The sequence below is a fragment of the Gavialis gangeticus genome, unplaced genomic scaffold (genome assembly GCF_001723915.1).
Source record: "Gavialis gangeticus isolate Ggan-Ray unplaced genomic scaffold, GavGan_comp1, whole genome shotgun sequence".
Taxonomy (NCBI): Eukaryota; Metazoa; Chordata; order Crocodylia; family Gavialidae; genus Gavialis; species Gavialis gangeticus.
In genome coordinates, this window is record NW_017729034.1 from 72,137,440 (window position 1) to 72,150,984 (window position 13,545).

General features: G+C 46.4%; 1 protein-coding gene across 3 annotated transcripts in view; it reads right to left on the reverse strand.

Annotated features, from left to right (window-relative positions):
- Window positions 1-545: 545 nt before the first annotated feature.
- Window positions 546-13,545, reverse strand: part of SYTL3 (synaptotagmin like 3) — a 65,295-nt gene continuing 52,295 nt past the window's right edge. For 2 of the 3 annotated variants that reach the window (XM_019527167.1, XM_019527166.1), the window contains 6 exons: window positions 12,462-12,564; window positions 8,978-9,148; window positions 8,599-8,704; window positions 7,069-7,177; window positions 5,110-5,315; window positions 546-3,226 (listed from right to left, as the gene is read on the reverse strand). In XM_019527167.1, the coding sequence (XP_019382712.1) occupies window positions 3,096-3,226; window positions 5,110-5,315; window positions 7,069-7,177; window positions 8,599-8,704; window positions 8,978-9,148; window positions 12,462-12,564 (826 nt within the window). In that variant the 3' untranslated portion in view covers window positions 546-3,095. Of the gene's footprint in view, window positions 3,227-5,109; window positions 5,316-7,068; window positions 7,178-8,427; window positions 8,705-8,977; window positions 9,149-12,461; window positions 12,565-13,545 lie in introns of those variants that run through there. The other variant, XM_019527168.1, reaches the window with a different exon arrangement.

Genomic DNA, 13,545 nt, shown 5'->3' on the forward strand with positions numbered 1-13,545 from the left:
TAAAGGTGAATTTCGTGCCATACAACCTTGGATTCTCCAAGTGCAGCGCATAATCAGGCTTCTGGCAAAGCAGAACGTAGAATTCTATGCCTGCATTTTCCAAACTAGTGCTGACAACTGCCTGAACCTAGTTTTCAGATCCATGTGGTTGATTAGGTTTTCCTGGTTGCTCATGCCCAACTGGGCATGTTCATGCAGTGATCGCTCAGAAGAAATGCAGTATAGGAACACTCTTTGGTATCCTCTTTACATAGTTAGACAGATACTCAACTGGAATCTAATACAAAGTGTTTATATTCCAGCCTAATTAATGATCAGCTGTAGTGTAGTATTTATGTATAAATAAAGTAATAATATGGATTGTAACACTAGTTTAAAAGGGAAATAAAGTTTGCTCTGTATATTTTGTTACTGTTTTCAGATTTAACATATCCAAATCTATTAAAAAAAAAAAAAAAAAAAAGTTTAAACAGTATACTTAATCTAATGTGCTACAGCCAGTGTATGAAATGGATTACTTGCTATTGAGCATGTGTAAAGATGACTTTTTTTACTTCAGTGAAAATTGTGATACATGCATGTGATTCAGTATATACACTTTTACTGCACCAATTTTTTTCTAACAAGCTTTCTATTTTTTTTTTTAAATATTTGATTTAATAATGTTTCAGACTCCAGCCATGAAGGGACTGTTTATATCACATTTGTATTCTCTCTATTACAGAGAGCATTCCTGTGGACTTTTTCCAAACCCACTCCCTCCCATCCAATCTTCTGAAAATCTGTCAAAGTCCAATGAAATCTGGTATAAGTTCTCCCCCTCTTCCATTTACAACCCTTAATGCTGCTTCATAGTCTTAGTTAAACCCTCTTTATCAAAGTGTTGTAGACCCTTTTTTTCCTTTTGGTGACCGACACTTATCTAAATAAAAGATCTGCAAGCTGACAAAGAATTAGAAGTCAAGTGATTTGTGTTGTGTGGGATGTTTTCACACCAGCCTGATGTGTGCTAAGACTGCAGCATAGTCCCACTTGCACATTCTTGCGTTCGAGTAAAAACGTTGATGCCTTGCAGCTTTACAGTGAAGTCTCCTTGCAGCTATGCTTACTCTGTTAACTGGGAAGGACAGAAAGTGAAAATGCTGCTTGCAAAGTGGCGATGGGGAAGGGACAGGGACTGAGAAGGAAATTGGTTTAGAGCTCTTTGAGCACCAAGAAAAAAAGCATTCAACAGGAAAATGCTACCCTTTATTCTGACACTGGGTCTGCAGTAAGGAAGCATCACACTCGCCAAGTTACCACTAATTCTAATACAGCTTCTGCTGAGACTTAACCATAGGAATTCTAATCAGACAGGGCTTTCTAACTGTGTTTACGCTTGGTCATCTTGATGGGTCAGAATTGTTGGTATAAGCCAGGGCTTTGTCAAGCAGTTGATGGACTTGTATCATGTAATGCTGCCACCCAGCCAGGGGGGTGATAGCAGGGAATGCGGCTGCAGAAGAATTCTTACATCACAACAACCCAGCAGTTGTGAATGGAGGGAACACACAGTTCCCTCCCTCTATCCACTGCTTGAACAATTTCTCAACACTGTGCAGAGCCTGGCTCTAGGGTGGAAGTGATTGTTTTCAGGTGGTTGGCAGAGCATCGCATCCCAGCTTCTGAGCTGGAATGGAACAAGGAGCAAGCAACTCTCGTTAGTCAGACAATGCAGCCTGCTTGCCGGTAACAGTAGAGACCATGTAGATTACATGTTGAGGTCATTACTCCATTGCAATCAGCAGGTGTGCCAGCAGCAGGGAGGCACATGCGAGCTAGCTGTAATCCAGCTATAGCAGAGTAACAATAGTAATTAAGACACAGGCTTCATCTAGCTGAATAAGCACCCAAGGTCCCTGGTGGGCTTGTACTGAAGCCTGTGCTACCACATTTCTACTGCTGAATTACAGGCTTGTGGTCAGAGACTTACAGCTGGAGTGATGTTTAAATACTCCAAAGCTATTAAATGTGCCTGTCCTCCATATTGGCTAATGTAGTAGTTGCCACAACTATTTTTCCAGGTCGCTAACTGGCAGGTAAGTACTTATGATATCATATTTATAAAACATAAGCCACAGAAAAGGTGGGGGGGAGGGGAAGGCCAAAATCTGGGCTACACTATTTGATTTGGAGTTGGACCACTTCACTTTTTCCCAGTGTGCATTACAGTAGAACTCACTTGAGTTGGGGGGCATTCCTTTACCCACTCTGCAGTATTAAACTGACCAATATTTCCTCTTATCACTAGCTTTTTTCATGTTAAATAATTTCCCATTGTGCAATATACAGCAGTGCTTCAGCATGCTGGGAGAGATGGAAAGTAGGGTGTCTAATGAAGAATATTAGGACATGGCCCTAATGTCCTCCATCCTTAGCCTCCCTCTGTACAAGGAAGCCAGCTGTGACTTCTGTAAATGCTTACAACTACAGGGAAAGGCCGCCTTTCCCCTATCAAAGCAATTTAGCTTCTGAACCACAGTAGCAGTTTTGAGGAACAATACTAAAGTAGAGCTTACAAAGTTAAACCTTCCCTTTTGGTAATGAGATTTACACAGTTGCACCATTTAACCCCATTACAATCCCCTCTTTCTCAAGTTAGAGTATGTCTGATCTGAGCCCTGACAAATATCTTCCCAGTGGTGGTCATACTTAAATCACCTACTGCCTTTTTCAAAGTAGTGCTCCTAGGGTGTGAGACTAGCAACAATCTATTAGTCTTGCTCAGTCTTTTGTTACACTGCTGTTTTGCTTACAGATGCAGGCTGCTGTTTACAGCTTCAAATGAAACAAAACCCTGTTCAGTTTTTTGCTTCTGAAGTTTCTAATAGCAGTTTTCTCAAAATTCCCAAAGAAAGTTGTACAACTTAGGATTGTCCACTCCTTGCTTCCTTCTACAAGTCTCCTTTCAAAGGGTAGAGGTTTCTTCCCAGAAAGCAAAGTCCTCATTGTTTACCCATGGCTGGAGCATGTTCTGCATAGCCTTGCATGTTCAACCCCATCAGCCATACTTGCCTCAGCAGCAGGCTGAAGATATTCTTGCCATCCAGGTACTATTAAAATTTAAACACCCCTTTATTTGACTGCAGAGCCAGGGTAATGTCCATCCAGGTATTTGGTCTGCTGAGTATTCTTTGCCAAAGAACTTTTGCTTGGGGATTGGAGGCTGTGGAGCTCATCGGTTCTTCTGCAAGGAAGCCCAAGCAAACGGGTAAGGCTGTGTTGCATAAACAGGGTGACTTCTTGGGATTTCTGAGCCCAGCTCTAGGTCTTTGCTTGCCCCAATTAATATACAGTCTCTGTTTTCCACCCCTTCTAGCTTGTGCTTATTATAGAAAAACTAAATGGGAACAGATTCTCAGGAGCAGTTTGTGGTTAAGACAACTGCTAGCCTGAGAGACATAGAGTTGGCTTGGGCCTGCTTTCCTAATAGGTGTCCCTCTAAAACCTAGTGATGGGAATTTTAAAATAGTTATTATTTCACTGGTAGTTACACAGGAGTCACCTAGCCTACTACAACTATGACTCTAAAGCTCCTCCCTTGTCTGCCCAAATGCCTTCTATGCTTCTAGGCGGGTTGTGCTAAAAAGTACAGGTGGAAATGACCTCCAGTGTCTAGTCTAACTCCCTGCCTGAAGCAGGATCATCCCCGTCCAAATCTATTGACTAACTCAGGGGTGCTCAGCTGCTGCCCTGTGAGCCATGTCAGCTGGCCTGCAGGAATCCCCATGAGTCAAATATTTGGCGGTGGGGAGCAATGGAAGCTTAACAAGCCAAATCCAGTCCTTCCTGGGCCATTGCTACACAGCAGGATCACAGCTGGGCCCAACCCCCAACATATCCAGATCAAGCCAGGCTGCTCCCTATTCCTGCCCCTGTCCTGCACATCTGGATCAAGGTTGAGATGCTCCACCCCCACCTTGTGTCCCAATCAGGGCCAAGCTAATATATGACTTTGTACCCCCACACATGTGGATCTGACCCAGGCTGTTCTCCATCCCCTTGCCCCCCCTCCCAGCAGCTGACTTGGGTCCCTGCCATGCCAACCTTGCATACTAAATTAATCCCACTAACCAGATCTGGCCTGTGGCCAGGCTGGCACTACCCATCCAGCCTGCAGGGAAAATGGGTTGGGCATCACTAGCATAACTCCTCAATAACATACTGCAAAACAGAGGGATCCTAAATAAGCTGTGGCCTCCTGGCCTGAAGTGCAGTCACATTTATATATAAAATGGCAAACCCCTCCATTTTTTTAAATTTAAAAGCTGCCACAACGTTTCCAAGGTAATAAGAGAAGCTATGGTCCTTGTGCAGAACAGTGGGGCCTTACCAGTAATGCTCATGACACACAGCTGCTGTACATGTGCTGCAACTACTTTGTCAGTGTGGAACATCTCTGCTCGTCTCCAAAATCATAGTAGCAAACTGTTCAGAATTGGGAAGCCCTGCACATGGTTAGCCGAGCGCTCTTGGCCACGAATGCCCCAGCTATAGAACATTAGTGTTGGACTGATTATTAAAGGGCTTTGTGTTTCATTGTAAAAGTACAGTAGTAGTTGCTGTGGAAATCCTGCCAGGAGACAAAGCAGGCTCAGAGCAGCTCCAATTAATGTTTCAAAAAATTCTTCGGACTCTGTTTACCCAAGAAGCGGCTGTTATATGAAAGCCTGTAGCTGAAGCCAAAGCAGGAATAATGGAGGACCTAATGGGTCAGTTCTTGAAAGGGGCGATTAGATAACTAGCAGGTCTGCAGGTGTGGCATGCCAAACTAGGAGTCCACAAGCTTAATGCAGGAATGTATTTACAGACGTGGAGACAATAAGCTATCCTGACCCTGGAACTGGGACTGCCCCTGTGTTTGTGTGGCTATCCACTGACTTCAACAAGGCCCCATACAAGAACATGCATGAGTGTTTGTAGTAGCAACTGGAAGCCTCATTCAAGGGCAGTGCTAAGAAATGTACTACCTCAGGCTTTGAGCAGGTAACGTGAATGCTATTTTATCATGTAAACTAAGTACTAGGGCTTTTCCATTTGGCTTCACATTTAAATAATAAAAGGACTTACGTGTGCTAAGCCTGGCTCCCCCCAGAAATCGGTCACTTAAGCCAAAAGATGCTTGGTTCCAGATGGTCAGATCTAGGTAAGCGCACTGGAGCTGAGATGGGGTAACACCATCAAAGACAAACAAGTGCTTCCAGTGAGGGCAGGTTTCTTTCCTCAGGACAGGAGACTTCTGCTTTAACTCACGTTGGTCAGGGAGGACCAGGCAACTTCCAAAAAGGAATGAAAAAAATAGATGCTCAGTGAGGTTGTTGCCCTGACAGGTATATTGCAGAGGTAGAAAACAAAGCATTTCCTCTAATCCCCTCAGGCCCCTCTCACTGTTCTGCCTTGTATATTAAGCACGCCAGAGTGCTGAATAGGATTATTTGGTGTCCCACAGATTTCCCCCCCCTTGCAATTAATCCATGTTCTTATTGATTTCACTAGGCATAAGACTGAGCTCTCCTTATCATTCCACTTGTCAGTGACCACTATAGTAAACCCTTGGCCCCGAAGCCACTAAACCATCCAGCAGTATCTATATAAGAACAGTGAAAACTGCTATTCTTGGTGAAGAAACTGAGACCATTTCACTGTGGCTCTAAGCCACATCTGATAAGAAAGTCTTATATGGCATAGTACAAACCCTCAATGTATTTCTGCAGTCCAGCATCTTGCTTCCAGCAGCATCCCATGCTTGATGGCAGGCATGTAAAAATGACCCTATGTACTAGCTATGGTAGGCTGTACCTGGAAGAAAGAGCTCCCTCCTGGCCCCTGAAGTGATAAGAGTATATATCATATGCTCTGCTTCCATTCTAGGCTGGAAACAAGATGTTGTCTTTGTGTCACCATAACAATGTTTACAGTGGCACAAAGCAAAAGCAAATATAAATCCATGATCATAGTCATGCCACAAATGCCTTTGTGACCATGATAAAAGGGAATAATAATTCTTGCCACTTTTACATGACAGAAGGCTTATTTGTTTTATGGTAGGAGAGTACAGGCAGCCTGAAGCTCCCCACACTCTCCAACCTCCCCAGGCAGGCTTGAGAGGCCCAGTCCTGTGCACCTCAGAAATTCCCATGGAAAAGTGGGCCGCTCAGACCCCAAGAACTCCCACCCAGCTTTCCCCACTTGCAGAGGTTTGCCCTGGAGATGCCCAGGGGTCTCTCAAAGTGGGAAACATTGCCTATTGTCTCACATTTTGCCCAATGAAGTGGATCAGCTGAGCTGGGACACATCCCAGCTCAGCTGACTCGCTTAATTTGGCAACAACTATTTATACCCTTAGTTTGAACAGTGGGAATGTGCCATCAGGAAAGTCATATAGAACTAAGGGAAAATTGACCATGTACAGGTGTTTGTGATATAGTGACTGCCTATAACAGTGATTGTCTCTTTCATCTGTAGTGATGTCTTTCATCAAGCGCAACCATTCCTACTTACTATGGCAAAGGCTGGATGGGGACATTTCTGTAAATGTCACCTACATCAGTTACAAGCGCTTTAACAGTCATGAACAAACAAGTCTTAAAAGGCCTAGAATAAGGCGGATACTACATTCTCTCTCACAGCAGGTCCAAAGCTGCAATTCATTCTGCAACAATGCAAAAAAATTCATGAAGCAAGACATGAGTGTGCGTCCTCTCTTCTGATTTAGAATCATATTTCCTACCTGTGAAACCTCAATATTCAAAACAGGTTCAATACATTTCAATAACTGTCAGAGTCTCTTCAAATTCCACGGCCCCGTTCAGAAAGGCTGAGGGCCAGACTATAGAACCTTTACTTACGCTGGCAGGCACAGAAGTCAAGCTAACAACCTGGATAAGTGCTCACCATTGTGAGAAACAATCTAGCCCAGAGCATATCCATAAAGAACCTTCAGCTGACGGTCCAGTCCCTGCTAACACTCAGCTCAGTACATAATATTTTCAAAAATTCAGAATCTGAAGTGTTAAATCTCTGACATACCCTTTTACAAATGCATTCAGGCTGCCAACAGATCTTAACTCGGGCAAGTTCTTGGCCTCAAGTACTACGAGGTGAAGCTGGCCACCATGAGCTGCTCGGTCTTCTGTCCCTAAAACACAACCATTGCGTCCCATTAGTGACCAGTAGGAACAAAAGGTTGACTAGTTAACACAGTACTAAAGAAGGAAAGGAAAGATACTGAACACTGGTTCTGAGGTGAGGGAGCACAATATCTTTTATGCTTCTGTAAACTGCAGATGTAATTTCGTATGAAAAATCTGAAGCTCTGAAGTCACTTCTACAGTTGCCGTTGGCATAATGACAAGGAAATGTAACTGCCAAGCTGGTCCAAAAAAAAACCCCAGAGCCCACAAGCTGCAATTGCTAAGACCAGATACAGCCAATTCATCCACAATACACGCATTCTGAAGCAGCAGCATCAGATGGTTCATTCCCAGTCTTTCCTATCACTCTCCTCTCTTAGAAGTGCATTTATAAAGCAAATAGCATAAAGGAAAGCAGAAATTAGAGAAAGAGGAAGGAGAAGGAGCTCTGAATCAGGAGAAAGAGTGGGGTTAACGGGTGGGCAAAATGTGGCCCACAGGCCGGATGCGGCCCGCCAAACCATTCTATCTGGCCTGTGGGGCCTCTAAAAAATTTAGAAAATTAGTATTACTCTACCTTGGGCTGCCTGTCATGCAGCCCTCAATAGCTTGCCAAAACTCAGTAAGCAGCCCTCCGCCCAAAATAATTGCCTGCCCCTGGGTTAGAATATAGAGAGGGAAGATGGGGATCAAGAGAACAGTCTGGAGAAAGAAATAAAACTTACAACTGGGTTTGATCCTTCCTCTAGTTCTTCCTGCTTCTATGGGTGGCTGCGCCTAGGTTTCCTGTAGGTGTTTAGCAATACCAAATGTGTGTAACTTCCTTAAGAATCCTACCCTGCAGTACCTGCCATTATCCAGCAAGCTGGAAAGGGAAGTTTCCCCAGCCACCTACCTCAGCAGATTTTCCTTGCTCCATCACTGACCACTCCACTTCCAAAAACTGAATCCCAGTCGAAGTTAAAATTTAAACAAACATAAAGACCTTCAAGGGAAACGTCTGAAGGAAGAAGCCAAAAACTCAGGCCTGTACCTAGAAGACATTTCCGTACCTCCCAGTTTGTCATTACTGATCATCTAACTACAGAGAGGAATAACTGGATCTCCCCAGACAAGGACAGAGGTGCATTGGCAGAGAACTGTGCAGATACAAAACTGCACCATCTCAGCGCACCAGGCTACAGGCATTGTAATGAGGCTACTCTTGTATCAGCTTTTCTTTAAAAGAGGGAAGGAAGGGAGATTGACACAAGTCTGGATTTCAAATACTTTTACCAAATGCTTGTTTTATTTGTAAAATAAATACAACACAATCCACAGTTTGCAGTATCTACTGCATCAAGCAGACAGAACCAAACACAAACACTTCCCTGTGTGTCTGTTTCCATCGGCAGGGAATTTCACGTACTGCTGAAATACTATGTACCTTCCATCATGTGCTCTTCATACCGGAATTTTTCAGGCGGGGATGGTAAGCACATTTTTGCACGCACAAGAAGTTCTCCACTGTACTGAACTTGATTGTCTTCAGGCTTTTCAGGATGAAAAGGAACACACAAAGGCCTGTATTACTACAAAAATACTACACAGCCTCCCCTCTCTATTCATCACTGTCTGCCTGTCACTGCACTGCACCCACTCACATGCTGGTGTGACAAGACTGTCCTGCTACATCAGTTTCATTTTTCCCTCTCCATGATGTACACAGGGTGGTCTCTCCTACAGCTTTCACTATATACCGCTTTTTTTTTTTAATCTTTTGGAAAATTAAAAATAATGATTTTAACCTAAGGCCCAAGAATCACCTTAGCTTTGAGCTGGTACCAGTTGTATGACTGCATTGAATTGTCTTCAAAATTCCAAGACGACAGTGGGATAAGCACCTCTCCAAGAAACACCCGATTCTTGAACACACCTGCATGCCAGACAGATATCTGAAGCTGTCGAGTTTCCAACTGGGAGTAGTCAATCGTATACTAGAAAGATCAACAGCATTTAATAGGCAACATGCAGGATCAACAGAGGCAGACCTTCACAAACACAATCCAACCCCAGCACCATCCTCCCACCCAAGTCAGGACAATATCCAGCTTTAGCCCTGGAGCTGCTAACAGGCAAACTCAGCTGTGTCATCCAAGATGTGTTTCAGCAGCTTGCCTATTGCCTCCCTTAATCCACTCACCTCTGTAATGGCTCCATATTTGCAGAAAACTGCATTCACTCACATTTATTATTAATAAATAAATAAATGAACGACAAGGACAATACTTGAAAAACTGCCTGGGGAACACCTACAATCGCAAATCCTACATTTTTTAAAGTTTAAATAGCTTTTCATCCTTTTGCTATGTTTTTACACCTTCTTCGGGTGGGACAGTAATATTAGATAGGCCAAGGTCATCATATAACTTGCCTGTGTCCTCCTGTTTTCCTTGTAGAAAATTAACGTTTAAGTGAATTATTCGTACAACATAAACAATAGCTCTAGTCATATTGAGTGGATTCTCTTTTCCCCTACACTCTTTTGCATTGCTCTGGATGAACTTCTGTCCCAGACCCCTTCCTGGTTTAAGTTAAATCAGAGTCCCCCCGCATGCTTTTCAGCCCCGGGCTGGGCTGTCTGCTCCAGAGAGCAGGGCTGGCCCTGCCCCTCTGCGCTCTAGGCCAGGGCGGAGGCATGGCCAGACACCAGCCGGCATGGCCCCCTGAGGCAAAGGGGCAGGGAGGGGGTTTATTCTCCCTCCCTGCCCTCTCCTTCTGGGGGACTGCAGCTGGGGTCTGTGTGGCTGGGGTGAAGCAGCCCCTGTCAGTGTCCTTCCCCTCACCACTCAAGCAGCAGTGGCAGCAATGTGACCAGAGCTGTCCACCATGGCACCGTCATCTATCCACCTTGCCCAGGGCTGATGCTAGGGTTGGGACCGGGGCTGTGGGGTTGAGACAGGCCAGCCCGCAAGCACTGCTGAGGTCAGAGCCCTTCCCAGCCAGCTGCAGCTCGGGCTAGGGCTGCAGGAGCTGGGCACCCCAACTGCTCAGTGCTCCCCACACTCAGGTTGGACTGGTCTGTCATGGAGCTGAAGCCAGCTAGGTGACGAGAGGGGCTCTACCCCCACAACCCAAGCCAGCCCCTCTGTGCCCACACTCAGCAGCACCCACAGCCAGCCCAGCTCAGCCCCAGGCAAGATGGGCAGATAGTGGGGCCAGTCAAGCCCGGGCCGCGGGGGCAGAGCCCTTCCCTGCTGGCTGTGGCTCCATGACAGCCCGGCCCAGTGTGCATGAGTGGCGACTGGCTAAGCAGTAACATGGAGGCAACACCACTACACCTGGAAACGGGCACCTTGGCAGCCAGACTGGCCACCCACATGGGATGAGTCCTTCATGCCTGCAGCTAGGAGATGCTGGCGAGCCCAGAGCCCACCAGCCCCCCACTACGGTGGCTCATGTGCCCACAGCAGCAGCCACCGTGCTCTCTGCATGGTGCTTGCTCGTCTGTCTCATGGGGAAGCTACAGATGGACAAGCAAGCATGGTGCAGGTGGCACAGCAGCGACAGTTGCAAGCACACAAGCCCCCGCAGTGGGCGGCTGCTGCGCTCTGGGCCCGCCAGCACCTCCAAGCTGGCCCGGGCAGCCGTGGGCATAAAAAACTCATCCCATGCAGCCAGGCCAGCTGCCAAGGCACACGCCTGCAGCTGCAGCTGCACCAGTGTCACACCTCTGCGTCAGCCACTACCCATGAGCACCAGCCTGGGCTGTCATGGAGCTGCAGCCAGCTGGGAAGGGCCCACTATCCACCCGCCTCACCCAGGGTTGAGCCAGGCCAGCTGCGAGTGCTGCTGAGAGCAGGTACAGAGGATCCAGCCCAGACTGAGCCAGGCTGCAGGGGCAGGGCCCTTCCTAGATGGCTGCAACTCCATGACAGCCCAGCCCAGCCTGGGAGCAGGGAGCCAGGAGCAATCCGGGTGCAAAGCTCCTGTGGCCCCAGCCCAAGCCACAGCCAACCGGGAAGGGCCCTGCCCCCGCAGGCCAGTCCAGGCTGCCCCTCCACGCCCGCCATCAGCAGCACCCATGGGCTAACCCAGCTCAGCCTCACAGCCCCAGCCCCAACCTCATTCCCAAGTGAGGTGGGCAGATGGCGGTGCCATGGTGGCCAGCTCTGGCCATGCCCCCCACCTGTGAGCAGCCAGCAGGGCAGAAAGCCAGGAGAGGAGAGACAGGGGAGTTTAATTCCCCCGCACTTCACCTGAGGCACTGCCCTGGCCAGTGTCTGGCCATGTCCCTCCCCTCCCCCCAACCTCCCTGGGGACAAATCTGGCAAGGGCTGCTTCCCCCTTCCCCCTCCAGGAACACCCCGGCTGGGGTCCCTGCCAGCCAGGGTGCGGGTTTAAACCCGTCCTCAATCATACTCAGCAGCCTGCCAGTACCTACCCATGCCCCCACTTTACCCTGGGTCAGCTTCCCTTCAGCCTTGCAGCCGCTGTGGAAACAAAGGGAAGGTTCACTTTAGTGTCCCCCAGTTTCTAGCCTGAGCCACTGAAGGCATGTGGCTGCATTTCCGGAATCAAAAGTGAATGTCTATTCACCTGCAAATCAGTTCAATCTATGCAGGTTAGACTAACCTATAAAGGTTGAATCAATTCAGGCTCGGGCTTTTTGAATGCTTGTGCTTAGCCTAAATGAACAAGTCCAAACACTGATGTATGAGGCATTAACTGTCACAGAGGAAGAGAAAAATGAAAAGTGACATCTATAATGTATTATTTCTTCAAGCTCAATAGGTATTGAATGCAAAAGTAATGATTCACTCAGCAAATGGCCAGAGGCACTCCCACTGACATTCAGAAAAGAGAGATATTAGATCATATGGATAAAGTACAAAGTACTAATTGTCCTCTGCAATATACGTAAATTAGGTTTATATTGATAAATAGATAAGACCACTTCCTTTCACCATTTTTCAGATAGCATTAGCTAGAAACTACATCAGAATTCAATCAGCAGTGTTTTCCATGGACACAGGGTGATATTTCTACAATATTACAACTTACTAATAAAACTGTCCAGAAATATACACTCTCCTTCCTTTGTTCTCAGGGTTACCATCATATTTGCTGATGGTGATTTTCACTCTGATCTCTTAAATAGGCTGTGACCTAATCCTGAAAGCCTCTTCACAACTCTTGCAATCTGAATGGGAGTTCTGACCCCAGGCAACTTGCAGGATTGGGCACTGGAAATGGAGACTTTGCTAAGAAAAGGAGAGCTCCCAGCCCACAAATGTTGACAAGTCACACCTTTAAAATTTCGTGGAATGCTGGATCCACTGTGCCCTTTCTGACAATGGTCTTCCTTTTGCTCCGAGGAGTTTTGTCAGGAAGCAAGTAGGTCTTTACATACCTGGAAGTGAGAAAAAAAGTAGAGTGGGGGTAAAGACCAAAATTAAGAAGAGTTCAACCTAAGAAGAAAAGGAAATTAAGCCAGCCTGCTTTTTTCATTTTATACTTAGTGCTGGTAAAGATTCAAATTAAGACTAAGGGAAGTCTGACATCCTGTCATCTATTTAGCTGATGAACAGACTAGAGCCATGCAAACTTCCCATACATCATCCAGTTGGAGTGTTTTGGTTTGGCTCTGATTTATACTAAACGGGCTACTGAGTTTTCATGCCCATTCAATCGTTAGCCTCTGCTGAAACTGCCAACAAGGAGGTCAGTAATTACCACCCTAGTAATGGTTTTGTGATGTGGACATCTGCTATGCACTGGAATGGGACCACCAACTGAACCAAATTTAGAAAGCCTGAAGTTGTCCAGTAAAAAAAAAAATATTTTCATAATGGTAATATACCACTCCTGTATGATTAGGACATTCATTTTTACTGTACTAATACAGTATAGTAATTCATTACTGCTTCCCATGCTGACTCATTTAGTAGCAAACAAGTAAGCCTTAAAGGGTAAGATTTTGAAGTAGGCAGAACTGTCCTAACTCAGATCCCATTGAAAGGAAAGCATTGATTGCAGTGGAAGATAAGCTGGGCCAACACTGAGAACTTAAAAAAAATCCAGGGTTACCATATTTCCAATTTCAAAAGAGAGGACACATGTGGGGGGGAGGGGGAGGGGAAGAGGTACATGATGGGGGCAGGGCAGTGATATGCTGCCTGCTCCCCTGGCTTCACTTCCGGCCCAGAGCCACTTTCCCACCCCCCAGCCCAGCTGGCTGATGCTGCTCACTCCTAACCCACAGCTCCCTGCTCCCCACTGGTGCCCCTCACTCCCAAGCCTAACAGGGGCCTGTACACCCCTCCTCTCCTCCTCGGAAGCCTTAGAATACACCTCACTTGCCCGTAACCCCCACACCACATACACCTGCTCA